This window comes from Tiliqua scincoides, chromosome 7 (assembly GCF_035046505.1).
Source record: "Tiliqua scincoides isolate rTilSci1 chromosome 7, rTilSci1.hap2, whole genome shotgun sequence".
Classification (NCBI taxonomy): domain Eukaryota; kingdom Metazoa; phylum Chordata; class Lepidosauria; order Squamata; family Scincidae; genus Tiliqua; species Tiliqua scincoides.
Window position 1 is genome coordinate 66,915,411 of NC_089827.1, and position 22,318 is coordinate 66,937,728.

At 43.8% G+C, this 22,318-nt stretch overlaps 1 protein-coding gene across 1 annotated transcript in view; it reads left to right on the forward strand.

Annotated features, from left to right (window-relative positions):
* KITLG (KIT ligand) overlaps positions 1-8,822 on the forward strand; it is an 83,726-nt gene extending 74,904 nt beyond the window's left edge. Inside the window, exons 7-10 of the mRNA XM_066634357.1 lie at positions 1,066-1,175; positions 1,813-1,889; positions 2,455-2,535; positions 3,860-8,822. Coding sequence (XP_066490454.1) covers positions 1,066-1,175; positions 1,813-1,889; positions 2,455-2,494 — 227 coding nt within the window. The 3' untranslated portion in view covers positions 2,495-2,535; positions 3,860-8,822. The remainder of the gene's footprint in view (positions 1-1,065; positions 1,176-1,812; positions 1,890-2,454; positions 2,536-3,859) is intronic.
* Positions 8,823-22,318: the final 13,496 nt, after the last annotated feature.

The window sequence follows — 22,318 nt, forward strand, 5'->3', positions numbered from 1 at the left end:
ATCAGGAGGTTGCGCACACACATCAAGGCAAGTTTGTACCAATGAACTGAAATGGCTAATATCTAGTAGACCAGGACATAGCGACACTTTTCACACCTGCTAATCTTGTTTCCTGGTGGTTCTACTTAAATTTTTGGATAGATTATTTTTCTTGAGACAAGCAGTTGGGGGGTGGGGAGGAATCAGAACTGGAAATGACAAAAAACATTTTGCGTAGGCAAAAAGCACGCATTTGCAATATACAGATGGGACTTGTTTAGCCAGTCTGCAGCTTCTATGCCATCTCTGGGAGGAGTGCAGACAAGACCAGCCAAGCCAAAATGGCACCTAAGTGATGCCCACAGTTTCCAACATCTCCTTTTTTTAACATAGATGACAGCAGGTGTGCGCTCTGAACCCATCTCAGTGTTCTGGACCTCACCTGCCCCTTACGCCCACCTCTATTCCTAATGCAGACCACTTCTTCCAAACAAAGCCCTCTATAATGATTTGCTCAATTTCATGTTTTTTCTGCTTAATAAAACTTGTATATGTGCTACGCCAGGTTACTAGTTATAAGCATAAATTAGGAATAAGGAAATGTAGGCACTTGGACTCAATGGCCAGCAGCACTCAAATTTGCAAATAGGGTTATTATACTGCTTGGGGACAAAAGACACACTTAGGAGCTGTAGGGTTTACACTGAGAGCAGCTCAGGTTCTCTCTGCTGAGTAACGTGGTCTGCTTTGCTGAAATGTTTGGGTTGTGAAAGGGGTGGGGGAATTTTGAAAATGCAGGGTGGGGGAAGGAAAGAAGAAAATATCTTGATAAATGTTGCTCTGCAGATGGTGAAAATGTGATTATAGAGTTGGCAGAATGTTTGCCTTTCCAGAATTAGCGCACATAAAGCTGTGAATACCAGGCAGCCAAACACTTCTTAATTACAAACAAGCCACTTTAAAGGTATAACTTGCAACGTATGGTCTACGAAGGTGTTACCCGTGAGCCTACCTCTTATTAACTGTGCTACCTTGAAGATTAAAAAAAAAAGTGTCTTCATTCACACAAATTGTGTTTAATTACAGAAGAAGCCATGGGCTTCCTCAACAGTCCCAGCATGCAAGGAATCAGCCTAACAATGACATCGCTGGTGTCTCTTATTATTGGCTTTATTTTGGGAGCTCTGTGCTGGAAGGTGAGAAATGTCACATTTTAGCTGCTGTTGAAAACAGTGCTAAGCTTGACCTTTATAATATTCTTTAAAAAATGATGCCTGATCTTGTCTGATCTTGGAAGCAGGGTCAGGCCTGGTTAGTACTTGAATGGGAGACCGCCTGGGAATACTGGGTGCTGTAGGCTTATACCATAGTCTTTTGAGACTGAAGGTTGCCAACCAACCATACCGATGGGCATATCAGTGCTGTATTAATGTAACCAGGTAATCTGTTTCCGAAACCTTGATTTCCTTACCTCGAGAAACATAAGAAGAACCCTGCTGGATCAAGCCCATGGCCTATCTGCTCCAGCTTCCTGTCTCTCACAATGGCCCACCAAGAGCCTCTGGGAGCACACAAGATACTTGCATCTTGCTGCCACTCCCTTGCATCTGGCATTCTATTCACTCTTGCACACACCCCTCCCCACAAAGACACCAAACCCAAAACAAATATGCACCATCTTTGGAGAAGTCCACGTTTAGTTTATTTTGTTCGTATGTAACCCATTGCAACATATCAGCACATCAGAACCCACACTGGTCAAAAGGAAACTAAGATCTTGCTTATTTGGAATGTGACTTTTTCTACATTATCAAATGCATTTTTCCCCCACAGAAAACAACCCGTAGACACATATCAGAAAGTGACCAGTCTACACAGTCTAATGTCTGCCAAGAGGATAATGAGATAAGGTACTTCTACCTTTATTTACAGTTTGTTATGAAAAAAAAGTCTTCTGATTTCCTAGCTCCTGTTCCTGAAATCTACATCATTCTTTGTTTGGTAGTTGTCATGGGCGAGACCCAGAGGAGAACTGAGTTACATGCCTGAAAGTACACCCTTGTGTTGCATTCCCTTAGCATTGTAAAGTGAAGTGAAGTCGAGGAGAAGTGTCAGGTACTCTGGTTATACCCATGTTGTGATACGTTCACCAATTTCAGTGTCTTATCCAAGACAGGTGCTTTTATTCTGCAATCTTAAGTCTAGAAAAGCATAAAGGAACAGTGCAATACATAAAGGAACAGTGCAATCCTATGCATGTCTCCTCAGAAGTAAATCCCACTGTGTTCAGTAGGGCTTATTCCAAGGAAAGTGTGTATAGAGTTGCAGCCTCGGGCTGTCGGATAGTTCCTGGAATTCCTGTGCCTTTTTCAAATGAAAGCTCATCATCCTATACTAGGAATCTTTTAAATGTGCTGATATTGATTTTTCTACTGGTATGCTGAAAAGCATTTTATCTGGTTTGTTTTCCTTCAGTATGCTGCAGCAAAAAGACAAGTCGCTTCTACAAGTGTAGCTGTTGCTTTTTTATATCCACTGTTACTGTTTCATGTCTGGGTAAGTTCTGAAAAAGGAAACATTAATTCCCTGTCGGTATTTTCTAATGATTGGACTGTTCCCCCATGGTTGGACTCAGACTTGCGCCAGCGATTTAGCAGGCACAGGTCTGTGTAGACCTGTTGCCGCTTGGGGCTTTCCTTGGGGCAAGGGGAAAAATGTTTCCTTACTTAGAGGAGACCTCCACACTGCTACATTTCCCCCATGGGATACAGCGCAAGAAATGCTGGTTTCACTGCATTGGCGCTGGGGAATTTCAATATGATTTTTTCATTGCTTCTTTTTTATAGTGTATAATTTCTGTATCTTTTAACGAATGTTTTACAGTGAGTACTATTTTACTTGAATGTTAGCCCACTTGTGGCATTTGTCTGAAAGGTGGGGTGTAAAGTGTTTAAATAAAAGCTCCAATTTTCCTCATAACATTTAGTTTCTGCATTCACGAAAGTATTCGGAATTATCACACCTTTATTTACACAGGAATAGAGAGCAACATAATAAGCAAGCATCCTCGGAAGTCAGGTTGCTGTTGCACTCTTGTACAATATAAGGCACTGCAAGTTCTGCTGGTTTTAAAGATTTGGAAAGGTTGAAACCAAGTCTTTGTATATAAAACTAGGGGCTTGCAGCCCATTTTTTTTAATAAATAACTACACATATGCACAACCATCGACTGACTGAATCTACTTTTGCCATACAGTCTTTTTGTCCATATCCTATCTAACACAGCCCTAACCCCCCAACCTCTCTTTCCCTCTCACTCATAACTATCATGTATTATTTCTCCTGCCACACCTTTCCTCTCTTGCTCAATCTTCCAACTTTCCCTTTTTCCCCTGATACAGTGCTACTGTCTCCTTTATAGCAGGGGTTACCAAACTGTGCATCATGGCAAACTCCCAGGGGCACTGGAGGACGTCCCTGCAGCCTCTTCTTTCTGGCTCTCCTGGACACTGCGACCTTGGATTGCGTGAGATCTTGTGAGATCAAAGATGATGGCACCCATAATCCTGGCTTTCCAGGGCACCACCATCATGAGTCACATAAGATCTTGTGAGATCTCACATGATCCAAGATGGCAGCTCCCAGGAGAGCTGGGAAGAAGCCACCGCAAAAGAAGGCGCTGGACCATAGTAAGCGTGGAAACCACTTCTCTACAACATTCACCTCCACAAGTGTACTGTTTTCAACACGTTGAAAACTGCTCGAAACAGAGAATTTATGTTTTTTTTAGAGTGCCTCTTATAAATTTGTGAAACCAAAATTTTTCAAGGAAATACCTTTCAAACACTATTAAGTTTTCTCTTTCTCTCTCTTCTACCAGGCAGCTAACAGTTCCATGTTTGCTTCATAAATGAAGCAGCTTTAAGCATATTTGTATTCCTTCTGGAGTGACAGATTGAGTCTGCATCTGTTGTTGTTGCCCGTGACTCCATATTGAGAATATAGAGCTGTGGGCAAAGAATATGCTACTGTGAAACCAACGTTGAATTAAACACCACCAGAGAAGTAACTGCAATGAGATGGACTGTATTTTTAAATGCAGGTGAATGTGTTGCTTTGCATCGTGGAATTTGCAGTGGATTTTTGGCAAATGCATGAGCAAATGATTCTGGATTTATGTGGTCCAGCACCAAACGTCATAAGGAAGTTTGCATTTTGTGTACAAATGGAGACACTGAAGAGGAGGACAATCCCCAATGGATGAGAACCCCGCAGTCTACAGTACTGTACATAAAATTTGCAAATAAGTTTATGCTGTGGACAAGTGTGTTAGCTTTCTTTCGTCTGAGGAACTGGGTTCATACTGAGGGAAGGTCAGGTATGAAATAAGATTGGATATCTACTGAGCTGTAAGTAAAATTTGTATTTCACATTCCAGAAAGCCAATGGGCACATTGACAGAGCTTTTAGTATACTTCAGGACAATACTTGTCTTGAATGAATTGTTTTGTTCATGAAAACAAGGGCAATTTTAATCGGATGGAACACTGACTGCTGAATGTAGAGAAATTCCCATTAGTTCCAATGAGTAGGGAATACTAAAGTCAACATCTGGAATAGTAAATGTCTGTTCAAAATGTTACAAGCATCCAAATTATCATCTTGACATTCATTAAAAAAAAATCAGGTCATCTTGAAGATACCAAGGTTTAGTTTAGCTTATCCTGTGTGTCATTGAAGATTTGCAGAGAAATTTTCAGAGTAATACACTATTCATCACTTAGCATTCTTAATTAATTATGACTAGTTCAGCTCAGATAAAAAAGAAACCTGTCTTCTGAAGAGTTGTCAGTGTTATTTGTAAGGAAGACATGGACAGTGAATCCAAGGCTCAAAATAACCTACATTGTTACACATACATTTTGAAGGGGGACACTATACAAATTACTCAAAACCTGTATGGAATGTGCTGAAGTGATTTGTTTCCTGAAAACGGACACATGGGACTTTGTGGTTGTGAAATAGTTTGATTGTCTCATGTTCCAAACTACTAATCCAATAATAAGCTTAAACTATTATAAGTTTAATTAAACGATTGTTAAAAGTCTCATTTACAATACACTCATCAATCTATCTATGCTTAAAAAAATACTTATTTAAACCTAAAGATTTTCACAGATTTATTTATTTTCATATGTCACAAACTCTTAGAAATAATATATGAGAAGCTATAGAATGTATTTAGGGTTGGTTAAAATGAACATGAAGCTGTCTTTCCTATCCTATGAATTGGTTTTTGCTGGTAGTGATGCTTACTGAGTTGTATAAAGTCTGTTGACCCAAACTAAGATCTGCATGACTTGCCGGTATAGATGCCCATTTTGTGTGCACTCCTCAATTCAGATTGTGGTGTTGATCTACTGAACTGGTGAGGTGGCATTAGGAACTACTAGCGATTGTGTGCAATTAGTTGCTGGCAATTATAGCTGGATTGAGGCCCATAATTGTGAATTTCCAGCTTATTTGCTAGTTCCTGAAATCTCTGCACAACAGAAGAAAACATAGAAAGATTTCCTTGAATGTATTCCGGTACAAGTCCTGGCAAGAAAGAAACCAAAACCTCAAACATGCCCCAATAAATCACTAAACGCTCTGTAAACATGTACAGCATTTCCCATTCTGCAAGTGTTCGAAAAGACGTCTGTGTGCAATATATCTGAAACCTACTTGCTCACTTTCCAAAGAGAACAAAGACCATGTTTGTTGTTTGATCAATACAGCTTGCAAGACGATAATGCAAACTTGTTGGGATTTATAGGACATCTGTGCAAAACTTAATTTATAGTTCAGGGTTTGTTAACAAGGACACATTCTCTTTACCCTTAAAACAGAACAAGACAAATCTGAAGGTCAAGAGATATTCACGGAGCCAACTAAAAATTCCAAGTATAATCCTACTGGCATTACTGTGCTTGCATAACCATCATTGTTCTAGTTTTGAATGTAAATAACCTCCATTAGCACAAAGTGGAATAGCATCCCATCAGAACTGAAGCTGAATAATCATTTTGACAGTTGGTAGCATTTTCTTGGCATTTTCTGCTTGAGAGGTTTGGCTGAGTGGTTTGGGCCTCCTCCGTTAAATGTCACAAAGCTGAAATATCTGGAGAGGACTTCACTACTTAGGATTGTCAGTGCCAATTGGTAAACTAATTGTGGAAGTTTGAAATGCATTTACTTAGCATCTTGCTCTCAGCTCACCTCCTTTTCTTGAAATTTCCATGGTGATGCATGGCCAGAGCTTGCTTCCACAGTTGCAAGAGGTGTAACCCAATACATACTTTCCTTGGAGTAAGCCCCATTGAACACAAGTAGTGTTTCAAGTAGTCATGCAAAGGATCGTACTCTCAGTGTTAAAGGGCTTATGGCAAAATTGGTGTCCTGGTGGCAGAGCCGGGACCCAGATTCATCACAACAGCAGTGAAGCCAGACTGGCAGGTACAGTCAAGTCAAACAGTTCCAGGAAGCCGTGTTGTCCAGTCTGCTTGATAGCTTACTTGAATAGTCAAAAGTCTGTTTAAGTAGTCCCTTTCAAGAGAGGGTTGGGATCCAACGGTGGACCAGTAGGTGACAGCACCCTGTCCTTTCAGGTTGTCCAAACTGTCACTTACAGGGAGGTAAAACCTCCCTTGTCCAAACTGTCACTTATAGGGAGGTAAAACCCCATTTAAAAACCTCTTTTCCTCCTTGTAGGGGGTGATGGAGGCAGCAGCAGGAGAACCTGGATGTGATGGGCACCATTGCCTATGGGTCTCCACTGATTGTCATTCCCTTAAGGGGGGGATAATTTTTTAACGTGGTTTTTTTTGGGGGGGTCACAACCCCCAGGTTGGGAACCACTAGTCAATAGTTTGCAGAGTGCTGTAGTTCCTTCAAGAGCGTAAATGATACTGGAGCTCCTGGGTAATTCTCACCAGCAAGAACAAAATATACTTCAAAAAAAAGAAGAGAAAGCTGACTTATAAGGGACATACAGAAGAGCCTTTGAAACAAATTGCCCTTTAACACCCTTTGAATGAGTGATTTTCAACCTTTTTCGTCTGATGGCACACTGACAAGGTGCTGAAATTGTCAAGGCACACCATCAGTTTTTTAACAATTGACAGTGGTTGAAAATGGCTGCTTAGAAAATTGCGTTTGAATTCAGAATTGGGATTGGATCAGAGTGGATTTCTACTCTTTTACTGTTTCGTGGTAGCACGACGACGCTAATTTATATAAATAATATGAGGACAAAACCAAGGGGCTGTGCTTGTTTGAATCCTATGACACTTTCTGGGAATAACCCCTACTGAATTGAATGGGACTTGCAACTAGACATCCATGGAATTGCATTGTAAGGCTCCAATCCTATGCACATTTTCCTGGGCACAACCAATCCTATGCGCAACCTTTACTGAATACAATAGGACTTCTGAGAAAATGTGCATAGGATTGCACTGTAAGAGTATGATCTTATATGCATGGAGTAATCCATTAATTCTTCAAAAATATTTTTTTTAAAAAACCTTTTCATTCACAGTAGGGTATACAACCCATTTTTGGAATGATGGATCAATAAATGTCTCCAAAGGAATATTCTTTAAAAACATGTAAATCCACCACGTTTTATTGCAATTCCTGATCCTGTTCTGTGTATGTCAACAAAATGTGCGTGTTATTACTTTTCTGGGAATAGAAAGCAGCTAATGGAAGACAAATTTCAATATGCTATTTTAGAAGTAATTCAAGTTGACTTGAATTACTTCAGGAAACTTTTTTTCACTGCAAGTTTGTTGTTTATCAGGAGTGTCCAAACATTTTGGCAGGAGGGCCACTTAATTGGGGGGCTGGGAAAAAAGAAATTTACATTTAAAAATTTGAATACACTTACATAAGTGAATATATTGGAGATTGAATTTATATGAATGAATGAAGGTCTCACGATAACTCAAGGCCCATAAAAGACTTTGTGCAAAGCAAGGCTGGCCTTTCCTTTGCTGCTGGTGCTGATACAGTAGGCAACAGAGGGAGCTGTTGCCCCAAAACTTGCCCTAGAGGTCAAACAGTTGACCCTCACACTGAGAGTAGTCATGTTGGGCCAGAACGGGCTCTAGTAAATCTCCAGAGGGCCAGAGGCTCCAGTAAATCTGGAGGGCACCAGTAAATCCCCAGAGGGCCAGAGGCTCATTGGAGACTGGGGGCTCCTCGCGGGCCAGATTGGGGGTCCCCAAGGGCCGCAAATAGCCCAGAGGCCAGTGTTTGGGCACCCCTGGTTTAGATCTATGCTTAATACAAATGTGCCATACAGAATTCATTCCTTTCTTTTCCAAATGTGGTGTGACGGTCCAAACTAGACACAATACAAATATGAAATTAAAAAGTTACTTTAAAATGATTTTTAAGCTATCTGGAGTGAGACTTTGAGAACTGAGTGATAGCTTCCCTGCATCACTAGCAATTTCATTCAATTATTTTTTTTTTCCCCAGAGAAACCATGTAGAAGTCGTTATTAAATATATTTTAAGTCCTTGGAACGCTGAAATGTCTGGCTCCTTATTAGGCAGAGAGAACCGTTTGCTGGCTGTATCACGGGTGAGAGTGTATATTTTGACGTGACCATCAACACAATCTTGTGTACCTGTAATCTGACCGAAAATTAATCAACCAAGTTTATAAAATGTAATGTGTATGTATATATATGTCCTCTTAAAATAGATGTATACCTTTTGACCTTTTTTATATTGGTTGAATCTGGAATTACAGTATATCCATATACTTTATTGTTCTAAATAAAGAATTTTATGCACTGCTATTTAATTAAAGCATTGCTTTCACTGTTTCATAAGGTCGTCAGAAAAGCCAATTGTTCTGAAGACCAGTATCTCTTCTCTTTTAGGACTGACAGTGTATGATAGTTCAGGACACTCTGACACACTGACAGTGTGTGACATACTTCAGGACAGTATGACACACTGACAGTGTATGATAGTTCAGGACGCTCGCAGAATACTGCAACTTTTGTTGGTCACTTCACTTACCATAATGAATAAATGATAAACTTAATTTATCATCAGCGTCATAAGATAGGCTGCTTAGGATTGGTTAAGCAGGCCAATGTTAACTCAATTCCCCTGTGCTGGTGCTGCTGTACCGGTGCTGGCTCTGTTGAACACTGTGGTAGAATTGTGGCTGCTGGAGGTCTCCTCGAAGCAAGAGGACATTTGTCCCCTTGCTCCAGGGTAAGCCCTAGCAGCCACAATGGGTCAACTCAGACTTGAGCCAGGTCAATTGCTGGCGCAAGTTTGAGTTTATCCATGTCACTGGATCATGTTTAGGAAGCGACAGGATACTGATCCAGCCCCACTCCTAGGCTTGATCCACCAACCCCTGCCCCATTGCCACTTTCCATCCACTCCCCACCCTTCCCCCACCCCTGCAAGTGCAGGCACGTGTGGCAAGGCTCGGACCTTCCCACGGTGAACCTGCTGTCGCAAAGCGCTTTATGGCACTTTTCTGGCAGTGAGAAGGCCAGGCATGCCAATGGAACAGGCTTCCCACTAGCACACCATTTACTTAGGATTGGGCCATAGATCTTTTGGGAAGGCCACACTGATGATGCACTAGCACATTTTTCCAAATCATTATTTTTTTAAAAGCATATTACGATCAGTGCATTTAACACTTACCTCATAGTTCAGTTGTACAGCATGAGGTTAGGAGCGTATCCTGCACGTGTCTGATCTTGGAAGCTAAGCAGGGTCAGGCCTGGTTAGTACTTGGATGGGAGGCCGTCTGGGAATACCAGGTGCTGTAGGCTTATACCATAGTCTTTCTAGACTGAAGGTTGCCAATCAACCACTATTATCCCAAGATTTCTTAATCTTTAGATGGCACAAATTTCCATGGACTTTCATTGCTGGAAGTTTGGATACAAGTGACCTACTTGTGGCTGAACTCAAACAAGCATAAAACGATGATGACATGGAGGCCTTGTGACTTAGAAAGCTATTTATTAAGGTTCAGTTCATTCCATCTGGTGAGGTGACTGAAAGTTTTCAGAGAATTTTAGGACTGAACATTTTAGGACTCTGCAGCAATTATTCATGTCCCTTAATCCTTGTAGTAAGACTACTTCATTTATTCCATGGGGACTGCACAGGAAAATTTGAGAAATTTCACATTGTTTGGAATCATTCATCTTTTGTAGACAAAGGCTTGTCAAAGCCTGTGCATCTCCTAGAAATGTGCGAGATACTTAATTGGACAAAAGACTGGAGGCCCAATCCTATCCAACTTTCCAGCGCTGGTGCAAGCTGCAATACAGCCCCAAGACAAGGTGACAAATGTTCCTTTACCTTGTGGAGGCCTTCATAACTACCCTCCCACTACAGGATGCAACATATATCCCAATGGCATGGCTACACCAGGGTTAGAAAGTTGGATAGGATATGGCCCTTGGCTAGCTTTTAGCGCTTGGGGAAAAAGCAAGGAAGATTATGAGGTTTAATATTTGTAATGGTTTTATCTACTTTTCCTGAATTGGTAGAGATGGAATTGTTAGAGATGGATACCACAAATGTGTGTCTACTGTGAAGGTAAGTATGTGGTAATAACTACACTCTCAGTTTCAGGGGGTGTACTGAACAAGTAGGCTACCACCACTGAGCTCCAATGGGGAAACCTCATAATTTGCCAGTGCCAGGCAGCAAACAAGGAGGTGGAAGCTAAAACAATTGGTAGAGATGTGGTCACCAAAACTAGTGGGAGCTGACTCAAATCAAAAAAGTCCTAAGCAGGTCCAGGATACTAGAAGTTTCTGTTCTATGACTTGTAGCAGTGTACTAAGTTTGATGTTAACTAAGCTTGTGTGTTGGCAACCTTCAGTCTCAAAAGACTCTGGTATCACGCTCTGAATGGTGGTTCTGGAACAGCGTCTAGTGTGGCTGAAAAGGCTGATTCCAGAGTAAGTAACTAAGCTTACGTTACTGTAAAAGAGGCTTTGGGCCCCATCCTATACTTACAGGATGAGCAGATCGAAACTTGGGAAGGGGGCAGCTTCAACAGTAGTGGATTCCAAAGGTTTGTGGTTTTAGGAAAGTGAACCCTTCACTTGTTAAAGTGACTGCATGGAGTGTTGTGCAACTGCACCAGCCATTTCTGGAAAAAATTGGGGGCAGGGGATAACCCAAATAAAGGGGTGCAGTATCACAAAACTAATCATACCACAATTACAATCATCTTCAACCGTGCAAGTAAAAGAGCACCTGTAAATTGGAGAAGACATCAAGCTCCTTCTCTAAGCCACCTTCAAAGGAATTACAGAAAACCAAACTTCCTTACCGTTAAAATTAGCATGTATCGCTTTACCTATAGCGCAGGATATCAGATGATACAAAACGTTCATTGCTGTCATGCCATTTAATACTACTGTAGCCCTTTACATGAGGTGAAAATCCAGTTCAGTGACTCAAACATAATTCTAGTTGACAGGCTAACATGGAACACTTTCCATATGAGCTCTCAAAAGTCTTTTTTTTTTTTTTTTTTTTTTTGAGGGGGGGCATTTCTCCAACTTAAAACTGGAGGGCTTTGCCTTGTTTAACTGAGGTAGCCTAATTCAGCAGTTCAAGCCACACTGTAACTTTAAAAAGTTCAAACTCTCAATCTGCTTCCACCATCACTGATTTATGCATCAGTGGTTGAAATCCTTTTAAAAATCAAAATAATTATAAAGTATCTGAATTGTCCTGGTAATGCACACTGAAGCATGTACCAGCATATCAAAGGGCTCAAGTTCTTATACACATTTTTTTTTTAAATGTCCAGTAGGATATTTTTCCTCGGTAAGCTCAAAAAGATCCCTTACACATGAACTTGGGCCCTGGCTATTTTTGGCTTCCCTTGAACTTTGTCAAGATGTGTCACTGAAGAGTCCCCTCATTTAATGACTTTTCATGAATTAATTCCAGCTCTGATGAACCTATGAAAATAAGAACATAAGAACAGCCCCACTGGATCAGGCCATAGGCCCATCTAGTCCAGCTTCCTGTATCTCACAGCAGCCCACCAAATGCCCCAGGGAGCACACCAGATAACAAGAGACCTCATCCTGGTGCCCTCCCCTACATCTGGCATGAGTACTCTATCCCTACAACTCACCACAGGCTTAGTTGCCACATCGCTGGTGCCAGTTTGGGTCAATCAGTGCCAGTGGATCAAGTTCAGGAAGGGGGATAGGATACAGTGCACACCAATGCCACCCCTTCCTGGCCCAATCCACCCATCCCCTACCCTGTCGCCACCCTCCGTCACCCTGTTTTGCCCATTCCTTGCCCTCCCCAACCCATTTCCCCCTGCTGCTCAGCATAAATCTGACCTCCTGCGGGCACCTTCTGCCAGCACATGCAGGAAAGCTTTAGCCTTTTAGCAGGCCTGGATGCTGCACACACCATGCTTTACAGTTCACTTGTGACAGAATGCACTGGCAGAACACATGCTCCACCAGCATAGAGGCCCAGTGGCGTTGCTAGGGGGGTGCAGGCCTCACCAGGTGATGCACACTGGAGGTGATGCGTTAAAATCACGGTGGTTAGAAGTAACCCCATCATATTATATACTGTTGGATGTGGAATTTCGAGCGGAATGCAATGCAAAAAACCAGAGTGAAATAGCTCCTTTTAATCAAAGGTTATGGCCAAAAAACCAGAGAACGAAAAAAATGCATGGATCCCTATGGAAAGTGAAAGTGAGCCGTATCACGTGTTTACTCGTGAGAAGGTGTACTTGCCTTAGACCTCAGAAAGGGCAGGCTGAGAGGAATCCAAGGACACCAGAATGGTCCTGATCCAATGAATGCAGCCCCCAAAAACACCTGAGAAAGAAGTTCCTCCCTCCAAGCAGATGAATGTATTGAGCCCTATGGAAAGCAAAACTAAGACTCACGGTCATGTTTACTCACGAGTAAGCAAACATGCCTTGGCTGGTGTGGAAGATCAGGTGAAGGAGAGTGGAAGGCTACCAGAATGGTCCTGATCCTATGCACCTGGAGCTAAACAAGTGCTCCAAAAGGCAGCCTTCTCCCCCCTCCCCACTAAAAAGGATCAAAACAGAGGCTTCAACTGATAAGGTGAACTTTTTTGAGATATGCAAAGCCAGGTGGATCCTGACAGTGATCTGGTTTAAAAAGAAGTTCTTAAATTGAACTGGGCACTGAGTAGGGCTGAAAGCCTTACTGGTTTTTGAGGGGGGGGGGGTGTTATTGCAGGCAGGCTGCAGAGGAAATTCACTTGGTGGACCAGGGCTGGCTTCTGCTTATTTAATTATTTGTTTTACTTTAATTATTTATACTTATTTTAATTTGCCTGATGATGTCACTTCCACCATGACATCACTTCTGGTGGGTATTGGATAGATTGTCATTCTAAAAAGTGGGTTCCAGTGCTAAAAGTTTGAGAACTGCTGCAATAAGGTGTTAGTAAGTTGACATCGGGGGGGGGGGGTGACACCACTAGTGACCAAAATCACTAAAATCATAATTTGGGGGAATAATACCATCATGTTATATATCAATCAATGCGTAATTTCGTGCAGAATGTGTTCTATATTTGTTCTATTGAATGGTACAGCCAAAAAACCAGTGGGGGCGAAATGATGGTACATCACCACGCCCACCATCTGGGGTGTTGCCCCGCCCACTGCATGGGGGGTGACACGCTGGCATCCCGCACCAGGTGACATGAACCCTAGTGACGCCACTGTAGAGGCCATTAGGATTGGGCAACGAAGAGGCTCATGAGTCAGTTGATAAAAACCAATACAGGGCTGGAAGTGGAACCTGAGGATGAAGCCCAGAAATTAGGAGTGGGACTTAGGAAGGCTTCCCAGCACAGCATCTTTCTGTTCAACACCTGTGTACAACTGAAACAGCAGTCTTTTCACTTGCTTTTCTAGTTACTGGCTTCAACTTCTTAAAAAAATCAGGCCCAAACAGATCCACCGTTTCTTATTTGTTGTCAACCCCTTTAAGCCACACTGAAATAGTGAGAAGCTACCGATATGAAGCAAAATTGGGGGGTTGCATGAATCAGCCCATAGATGCTCGTTGCCCCTGCATTTGTTGTAATTCCTTTCTCACTACATTTTACATTCATCGTCAGCATCTTGGACACAACAGAGGATGGATCTACAAACAAGTGTTGCTCTCCTGACTCGTAGCTCCTTCTCATAAATCCAGTGGGAAGAGAATAGAACAGCAAAGTGTGAATTACATTTTTTCCAGACGTAAGCAAGACCTCGGGCTTCGGGCCAGTCCCCCACACAGGCGCAATTTTCTGTGCCTTTTGGCAAAATAAGGGGTTTTCTTCAGCTCATGAAATTAAGATGCTCTGGGGACTACAAGTGTCTCTTTGTGTCTCGCCTATTGTGCCATGATGAATAAAGCATAAATAGTAAAGAAGTCCTATTAAAGTGACTGAAAGACAGAATGTGTGGCTTGTATCAGTTTAAGTGGCTGCTGCTCAAATGCCAAGCGGTCTGCGTGTTAGAAATTCCTCCTCCTCATACCTTACATTTTACTGGATAATGTTTATGTCTGTTTATTAATTCGTCCTGTACATAAAACTGGGACCTCTTTTAAAAGTTAGGATCCTCTGACTGAAACAATATTGAGACAAGCCAGGGAAAAAAAGCCAGAATCTTTGTTAATGATAAACAGCCCAATCCTAACTAAATTCCCACACTGTGAATTTCAGCTGTTGGAGGGCTCTTCGGGGTAAGGGGACATTTGTCCTCTTGCTTTAGGGCTACGGTTTTCAAATTCGCAGGGAGTTTGAATCCTGCAGTAAGTCTTTGCGGGGGCGGGGGGGGAGGTAGCAGCTCATTCCCCAGGATAGTGCCACTCAGGGAGGCTGCAGGGGCTTGGTGCACTTGCCCAAGCCCCCTGCAGCCCCCCAGGGGGTAGGGAGCCCTGCGTGACCTTCGGCAGGGCTCCCTGGGTCAGGGAAGGTTGACAGTGGAGTGATCGCGCCCCACTCTGCTAAACCGGAAGCAGTGTGCGATCGCTCCATGTTCCCTTTTGATCGGTCTGCAGGGACTGGGGTGCACCCTCCAGTCCTTGCAGCAGCCGTCCCTGGCTGCGGGGAGCTGGGTGCGAGCGCCTGCAGGGCTCCTCAGGTCAGGGAAAGCGAGAGTGGGGTGATCATGCTCCACTTCCCGTTTTGCGGAGCGGGGCAAGTGCACCAAGGGCAGCCCCCCTTGGGCAAGTGCACCAAGCCCCTGCAGCCCCCCTGAGCGGCATGATCCTGGGGATCACACCACTGCCTCCTCCCTGCCTCCTGGCTGCCTCTTGGCTCCTGGCGGGGTTTGGTCCCGCCCCTTAAGGGGAAAGGGACCAGGACCCTCAGGCTGGGGTGTCGCGATGCCCCAGTTTTAATACCACTGCCCTAGGGTAAGACCCAGCAGCAGCTATGGGTCAGCTAACCCATGCCAGTAATATTACTGGCACAAGTCTGAGTTGATCCATGTTGGCGGATCAGGCCCAGGAAAGGGGATAGAATATGGTGTGTGCTGGTGCCACCAATCTCACCTCCCCTCCCAGGCCTCCCAGATCCGCCCACCCAATCTCCATTACCAACGTCCCCCCACCCTGTTCCATCTCCTTCCCCCCCTCCTGCAGGTGTTTCATTCTTATTGTTTCAGGAAAATTTTGTAAACTGCCTAGAAGGGCTGTTAGAGTTAAAGCTACAGTAAATGAGCATAGATTGTGACATGCCCTATCTCAGCTGGTAAACTCTCATTGACCACTAATTTGTGCTCTAAAATAGGTCACACCACTTGGGAGCATTAATTTTATTTAATTACGGGGTAAGTTTTGAGGAGTTTTTAAAGAATGGACAGAAAAAAAGAAAAAAGAATCAAAAGTAGACCCTATGCTATAGGTTAGAGATAAATGTACAAGTCAGGCAAGTGTGGCATAACCTGGAACACTGACCAATGATAAACAGGGTCCGCCACTGTTGCTTCTGTGCCTGTGATTGTCAGCGTTTTTCTACACAAGGCACACTGACCTCTATGTTCTTCTCTGTGGTCTTCGCCTCTTGTGAGGTCACTTGCAACTTCTACGAGACTCTACTGGGTTTTGTGGCTCTGTTTCTAGGAGCCCTCTTCCTCTAAGGCAGGGGTGTCCAAACATTTTGGCAGGAGGGCCACATCATCTCTCTGACACTGTGTCCGGGGCCGGAAAAAAAGAACTAATTTACATTTAAAATTTGAATAAATTTACATAAATTTACATACATATTAGAGATGGAACTTATATGAATAAATGAAGGTCTTGCAGTAGCACAAGGCCTTGCACAAAGCAAGGCCAGCCTTTCTTTCGCTGCTGTTACTGCATCACAGACATGAAACAGGAAGTAGTGGAGGGAGCCCTCATCCCACAGCTCAGGTGAGATGTTGAACCGTCGTCCTCACACTGAGAGCAGTTGCATAGGGGCCAGCACTGGCTCCACCAAGTCTCTGGAGGACCAGAGCCTCATTGCAGACTTGGGGCTCCCCGCGGGCCAAATTGGGAGCCCCCAAGGGCTACAAGTGGCCCCCAGGCTGGGGTTTGGGCACCTCTGCTATAAGGAGCTGAAGGAGGAAGAGGGACTGACAATTCATTACTCCAGTTGCTCTAGAAACAGATCCACAGAACCTGGAAGAGTTTTTCAGCAATTCTAAATAGCTGTGCTCCAAACTCCCGCAGCCATGGCACACCCATAGAAAATCACTGTTCTGTACTATAAAAAAGGGAGAAGGAAGCCCCTTACCAAAGCTCCCTGCAGTTTCTTCAAACACAAAAGTGTGGGTCTTCTGGTTTTATTTAAAGGAAACACACAAAGGCAGTCATATGTTTCACATGGTCCCATCCAACTGGAAGTCCCACACTCCTGCATTTGAAGAAACTGTGTTGGAGCACGTTAAGGATGCAGACGATTCCCTTTCTGCTTGCTTTCATGGGCAGCAAGCAGATCAGTGCAGCTTATGTCAGCAGCAGGCAGGAGAGAGGCGGTGGTGTGAAGGGCACCTTGAATCCGTTGCTCTCCCTGCCCCAACCCACTGCTGATGCAGCCAGGATCACCTCGCCTAACGGATGCCCTCCCCGAACAGAGGGCTGGTGGTTTCGACTGGCAAGTCCGTGAACGATGCTTCCTCCTCAGATACGAGGAAAACAGCAGTCAAAAACACGACACTTGCAGATGGTGTTCATAAACTGCTTAACAGAAATCATCTTAATTGAGTCACAAGAAATTGCAATGTCAGCACAGCAAGTCACTGGGCTGCTGGAATGGCTTAAAATTTCCCAAATAAAATCCTTGTGAATTCTGACTTGGTGCAGGAACTATTCAATAGTAAGAAAATATGAGAATGCAGCGGCAACAACGTATCCACCCGGTGGCATAGCCAGAGGGGGTGCAATGCACAAGTTTTGCAGGGAGCCTCACCACACCATGCAAGTAGCCCCTCCCCTTTGGAGCCATTCTGGGCAGGGGGAGCAAAACAGAGGTATTTGACTCTGCTTTTCTCCCCCTCCTGGAATGGCTCTGAAGGGGACGGGATGGGACTGCTTGCATGGGGTGGTGAACTTGTTGCACCCTCTCTAGCTATGCACTGCGCTCCAAGGAGCACTGACTCAGCAGAAGAAATTGCACATCTTGTAAAAGTAAAGTAAGTTCAGCCTCTCCCTCCATTAGCAGCATTGTGCTGCATTAAGTAGTTTCCCTTTCTTAAACCACTCAACCAAACAATAGAATAATTGACAGGTTTTGGTTGGATGAATCCCGGCATGGTGAGTAACTCCACCCAATGTAACTAAATAAAAACAGAATTAAGCATTGCTGCCTGATTGTCCTCATGCATGTAAAAGTAGCAGAAACCTAGTTAGTCCTACCACCATTAAGGGAGCATCACTGAAATAATATGGGGGGATGGGAGGGGGACAACCACACCTATGTGGTGACATAGAAACCCCTGTATCACTGGACTACTTGACATATTGGGTGATTATTATTACTAATAATTAAATGGGTCAATGCAGAAGACATGGGTGCCAAAGACACAAAACCCTTGTTTTAAAAAAAATGGTAGTGGTTTTGTTTGTGTGTGTGTGTGTGAGAGAGAGAGAGAGAGAGAGGCGCAATAGCTGCTATATACTGCTGCTATAGCTATTGTAAGGCAGTGGTTCCCAAATTGTCTACCACAGTGTCCCAGGATGCCATGGTGAACTCATAGGGGCACCAGCTCTCCCGGACACCACCATCTTGGCCAAGCCGAGATCATGAAATCTCATGCAATCTCAGGGTTGTGCTGGTGGCCATCTCGTACTCCCACACCATGACAGAGTGCCATGGTGAAAGAATTCCAGTGACACTAAGCGTGCCGTGACCAGGGTAAGCTTGGGAACCACGGTTGTAAGGGATTTAAAAAAGAAGCTCTTAAAATGCCATTTAACTCTTGAATATATCCAAGAGTGAGTCTGTGAATCTTATGGAAATTTACTCTCTCCTATTAAAATCTTTGAAATGGCTGCCCATTGGTGATGTCCCAAATGGCATCCAACACAGGAGATGAGGCTGCTGGAGGTCTCATGTCATCCCCTTACCCCGGGGAAAGCCCCATCAGCCTCTATGGGGCTACTCAGATCCACACCAACAATAGCGCTGGCACAAATCCAAGCTGCCCCATGTCAGGTGAAAAGGCGGGGGTGGGGTATAGGATATGGCAGAGACTGCCTCTGATGTCCCTTCCCCCCTCCTGGGCCTGATCCTCCTCCTTCCTGCCCTTCCCTTGTCTGGTAATACCACCCTATCCCCCAACGGCCAGTGGAATGCCTACCCACTCCAGTGGGGACTGGCCCCCAACTGGCATTGCCAGGCTATTGCAGGCCTTTCAGCCATCACCAGTGTCCTCTGCACTGCCACAATGTGTCTTCCAGCATATTTGTGACGATGTTCGTGCATGTCCTACCAACTGAGGCTGGCATTGGATTGGGTTGTAAATTATATATCCCTTTCCTTCCAAGTCCTGAGATGATCCCACGCATGGAAATTGTTCCCAGGCTTGTCAGATTCATGGCCTCCCACCAGTCATGTACTGAAGCCTGATAAATGATTAAAAACATAACTACGTTCTGGCTCAAATGGTCCACAATAAATGGGAGGGGGGGGGATGAATCAAGCTGTTGACTGGCTGCCATGATGTCAACTACCAAGAGAATTTGCATTTGGTCTGTATTATTCTTCTGACGTTGCTCAGGAATTGACATTGGAGGGTATCATAAAATGAAATGCTATAGGTGACTCATTTGAACTGTGTGTGAGTAAGCAAAGATTGTAGTGATTGGATTATATTCTTAAAACAAGAATAAAGACCACCCTGTTAGTGGGGGTTGTCTTAAGTAAACAATTAGCAGGAAAAGAAAATAACATCACATTACTAAAAGCCAATAAATGCGTTCAATTAAAGCATCAAAGCAGATGAAAAAATAAGATTAGTACGTTTTTTTCCAGAAGAAATCTAATCACCTAATTGCTTTCTAATAAACTGAATGCAGGGACTTAATACATCAACAGAATCAATGTGGGATGGTTTTTGTGCACCACTGGCAGAAAAATCAGCTAGACTATTTTGCAGTTTTTTTACTTATTCTGGAGCCTCTACAGATAAGGAGAAAAAAAAAAGAACAAACTACTTTTATTGAAAAAAGAACAAATATAACTACTTTTTATTGTTTCCACGAGTCCATAAATAATAAAATTTATGAGTTCAGGGACTGTGTCGTACTCACTACACTAGTTATAAATTCCAAGAGGGAAATAAGCCAGTAAAAAGATTACAGTGTGTTTTGCTTCAAAGAGTGTCATAGCTTTGTAAAAGAAACCTTGTGTAAATGTAGTTGGCAACCTTCAGTCTCGAAAGACTATGGTATCGCGCGCTCTGTGTAAAAGGGGTTTTGAAAATATACTTTCCCAAATTGGAATTTGAGCATGCAGAATGGCCAGTGGCTCTCGTTTACTGAAGAGTAACTTGTTGATTGGGCCTTGGAAGCACAGCTGGTTCAAAAGAGTATGTTTTGTCACATTTGAAGGGCACTGGGTAGTATATATTGTTGAGAAGAACCAGCGTACAGTGAAAGGCAAGCTCAAATTCCACTGAAATAAATGTACATACAGTGGGATTGCAAGATATACCGGAGCACCACACAATGCATTTTCACACCTCATTCTGACTTAATGACAGGGTCGGCTGTATGTAGGCACAGGTAACTAGAAACAAAGCCCACACAAACTTTGCCAAAGTCAAGTCACGCGAAATCTGGGTTCCACCCACCTCTGAACATGAACCTCCGGAGGCCATTGTGAGGCTCTTGGGGGTTGCACGCGGCCTCCACGGGCCTCAGAAGCGCCAGCGCAGCTCCAGTTGCCTCTGGAGGGTTCAGGTGGGGCCAAGTCTGGCTCCATGCAGGTCCTGGGAACCTGCCTTGAGTCAGATTCGAGGTTAAAAATATTGCAAATAAAGAGGTTCCACCTGTAGTTTATTTTGGTTTGATGGTAAAACTCAAACTGTTCTTATCTTGAAGGTGTATTACAGAAAAAAAATGAAAGCCCAGCCAAGCACCACTACGGGAGTCTCCTGAAATTAAACTTAAGTAAGCTGAAAGGTCTGTTGCTGAGGGTCCTCTCACCTCCACAGTAACCCGGAATCACTCCGGTCTTACTTTTGTGAGTCTGTTTGTGTTCCTGGCCTATTTATTCAATAAACTTAGAGACAGCACTTGGGCTGTGTGTTTGTGTACCTCTTTAACTGTCTGTAGATTAAGGACACTGTTTCCTATCTGAGTGACTTTTGGCAGGATTGAACACTTGGGTAAGTAGTAGAGAGCATGGAAATTTCTTGCCAGTTGGATGGGAAAGAACACATTGATTACCTCTAAATATGATTCTTTGAGTGGCTGCCCATGCAGGCACATGGAGAGACTGTGTATATGCAGAATGAACATTGGAAGCTTCCAGAGTTCAGCAGGAATATTCTGCCCCTGCTCTCAAATCAGGGAACCCCTGTGCACACCTTATACGTCAAAGGCAAGAAGAACACCTGTGTTGTGCCTGTGGATGAAGGGTTGCCCCACATTTGATAATGGTGACCCTACTTACCATGTGATGAGTCAGGGCTAACTAATCAACTAACGATTGATCGCAAAAACTAACTACTACCCCAAAGGCAGAGACTAAAGATGGAAACAGAATTCTCTTTAAAACTTTTCCGATGGGCAAAGACAAAGGGACATTCATCACGAAGCTGGTTCAGCAGCAGTAAAAAAGGAGCTGACGTTCTTTCCATCCTCAAGGAGGTACACACGGCGCGCACTGGCTTCACTGACTCAAGAGCAGGGGCAGAACGTTTACCAAAGCTCTAAGATTCCGAGGTTGGCCACGTACGTGCAGAACTCCACATCATGTGACTTCAAAGAGACCACAAAGAACTACAGACGTTACGGCCAGTGATACACGAGCTGTGTTTCTCATCAAAAGTGATGGTATGTGAACATAACAGAAATAACAGAAAGGAATACTAATCAAAACAAACATGGTTTAACAGCCTACGCCTACTGTGGTCTAGCCGGTGCAAATATGCAGCAAAGCATGTTTGCGACAACTTGTGAGTAGGTAGCAATGGCAGGAAGGCTCGCACAGGCCTGTTGGTGCTGAATCCAGCCCAGCAGTCACAGGAGCAGGTAAGTGCTGCACCGGGCAGCAGAGGGGCAAGGAAGAGGGCAGAATGAAGCAGGGAGGGGTGTTTTGGGGTGGGTGAGAGCAGGGAGGGGGCAGTTCAAGCCCAGGAGGATGGCAGGGTCAGCAGAGGAGCCTTCAACCTTATCCTAACTCCTGATTCGGGCCTGAACACCCTACGTTGGACTACTCAGACTTGGACCAAGGAGACCTCTAGCCTGCCCAATTTCAGTATGCGAGGGTCTGCTGCACCAACACCAAATAGGATTGGGCTGCCTGTGACTGAACAATGAAACAAATCAAGTTTTTAATAAGGAAATGACTAGGACAATTAAGCCAAAAAAGATAGATGTTCTTGCACACACCATCTCAGAAACTAAAATAACAAGAGCATAACGATGATGCCTATGTGGGGTATATGGGGGGCCTGGGATTGAGAGGTGAGCAGGTTGCCTAAGACCACTTTGGGAGTTCTTCGGTGAGATTCAAATCAATATTTTCCAGTTCCCAGTGCACACTCTTGACCAATA